At 49.4% G+C, this 2488-nt stretch overlaps 1 protein-coding gene across 1 annotated transcript; it reads right to left on the reverse strand.

Annotated features, from left to right (window-relative positions):
• LOC122197891 (uncharacterized) lies at positions 1-677 on the reverse strand. Its single transcript, XM_042902045.1, has 3 exons — positions 569-677; positions 255-502; positions 1-66 (listed from the first exon to the last, which is right to left on the reverse strand). Exons 1-3 carry the CDS (start codon positions 675-677, stop codon positions 1-3), a joined length of 423 nt encoding a protein of 140 aa, XP_042757979.1.
• Between the last annotated feature and the right edge of the window lie 1811 nt (positions 678-2488).

The raw sequence follows: 2488 nt of genomic DNA on the forward strand, positions 1-2488 counted from the left end.
TTAATGAGACTCTTGGCCCATTAAAGCCCAATCAATATATCCAAGGCCCATAACAGATGAAATGGCCTACAATTCACAAAATGCAACCAAGTCCAATAACCAAGTGCGGCCCAATAGCCCAGAAGCCCAAAACAGGTCCAAGCCCGTCTGTGACGTGTACGCTCAACATACCACCCTGGTACGCGCAACGTACTGTAGCTCAGGGACTTACGCGCGGCGCACACAAATCTACGCCAATCCATCTCGACAATCACCTTCAGTCCTTGCAACGGTATTTGGACTAGGTCGACACGAAATCTCTCTCCAAGCACATTCAGGACACAGTCTCGATACACCCTAGCAATGCTAACGGTGCGGTCATCTACCATCTCTACCTCGAGTGGGGAAACCAGAGCTCCGGGTGCGTCCCAGAACTTCTTGCTTAACGCAAGAGATACGAACGACCGGGTAGCACCCGAATCAAACAAAACGTGCGCCGTCATACCATTGACCATAAAGGTCCCTATACAAGCGTAATATATACATAAGTCATACAAATCATAATGAGCAGAGAATAATAGATACGTACCAGCCACAATGTCTGGTGCTGCCCGAGCCTCCTCGGTGGTCAACTGAAATGCACAGCTCTTCACCGTCGGGGCTTCTGCCTTGACAGGGCGGCCATCAGTAATCCTCATCGTGGTGCGCGCAGGCGCCGCCACCGCTCCTCCCCCTCCCTGAAACTTTGGACAATCAGCCTGCTTGTGGTTGGTCTGGTTGCAGTGGAAGCAAATCAATCCCTTCTTGGGGCAATCCCTGATCACATGGCCTGATTGACCACAAGCATAGCATCCCGGGCCCGCCCCTCGACAAGCCCCACTGTGCGGTTTTCCGCACTTGGCACACCGGCCTCGGCCCTGCTGGATCCTACTAGAAGTATCGGAGGTCTTAGGCTTCTTAGCCCGACTCACTGCTGTCTGTGCCTACTCCGGTTTCTGTTTGGTGCGGAAATCTAACTCCATCTCCCGTTCCCGGGCCTTCTCCACCATCTCATTCAGGGTTTTGTACCCTGTAAAACTCACAAACTCCCGGATATCGTCCCTCAGCATGGAATGATATCTCGTCCTCCTCAAGTCCTTATCTATAGCGTACTGTGGGATCAACAAAGCTCGTTCCCGAAACTTGGCGGTGATCTCCCCCACAGTCTTAGTGGTCTGTTGAAGGTCGTGAAACTCCTTCACCAGCCATTGCACCTCAATATGTGGTGCAAACTCTGCATCGAATCGCCGAAAAAACTCATCCCACGTCATCTCAGCCACACCAGCCGCTCCCACCTGACTGGTCACCTCTCCCCACCAATCTCGGGCTTTGTCTCTCAGCATACATGATGCAAAACCCACCTTGGCCGCATCCAGAAAAGAACTCGTGCGCTGGTCGTTTTCGATATCCGCCACCCAGCATCGGCTAACAATGGGGTCCCTAACCCCGAGAAACTCCGGTTCCCCGCACGACTTGAACTCGCGGAACGAGGGAGTTCGGGTCCCAACCTGACCCGCAACAACCTCAGCCCTAAATGCCCTGAGTCGCTCCTCCATAATCTCCATCATTCCCTCCTTGACCGTCCCGAAAATGACCGGGGTCGCGTCAAGGATGCCCCTGGTAACCTCGGTTGCAATGAGCTCGCGCCGCCTCTCATCGATGACATCAGCATTGTCGCCCGATCCTGCCTCGGACCCAGACCCCGATCCTGATCCTCCTGCTCCAAATCGTGTCACCACCATGCTGAACTAAAATATCATAAATTACAAAGATCAGGATTTCCATATAAGGGATCTTCCCACACCGGTCCTCCTTGAAATTGTCAGACCTAATATTGGTTCGGGTACAGTTCCTGTGCTTTCAGTAGTATGGGCCCAATACTAGCTTCCACACCTACCTGTACCTTTCCCGAATGCCCTACCTGATAACCCCAATTTGTCCCAAACTAAACCATATTTCACAAACTACTGCATACATCAAATCCCAGGCTGTCCTAAGATTTATTTTACTCACGTCAATCAAGCCAATCATGACATGTTGCCTTTATGCATGCAAATTGTACATAGAAAAGGATCAAATAGACTTTCGAATAAAAGATTCTACCCTAGGACCACAACCAAACAAGGAACAAGAAATAAGGCCAAATCGATCATTCTGAGGCTATAAGCTCCTAACTGTATACAATTTAAAAGCATACACATAGCAAGTTCCATATTATCAACAAAGCTCAACTATCAGTATAACATGGCTAACATATTGGGGGAACTACTTACTTGGCTCGGCTGATCACGCGCGTTGCACTCTCATCTTTTCATTTCCTTTTGAAAACCCTTTTTAAGTTACTTTTTGGAAAACAATTTTACCATTACCTTAGTTTGAGTCCCGACTCACTCGAGAGTGTGCCCGAATCCTTCAAACCAAGGCTCTGATACCAACTTGTAACGACCCAAATTTTTTTCAAAGAAAATTT

Source organism: Lactuca sativa, chromosome 5 (assembly GCF_002870075.4).
Source record: "Lactuca sativa cultivar Salinas chromosome 5, Lsat_Salinas_v11, whole genome shotgun sequence".
Lineage (NCBI taxonomy): Eukaryota > Viridiplantae > Streptophyta > Magnoliopsida > Asterales > Asteraceae > Lactuca > Lactuca sativa.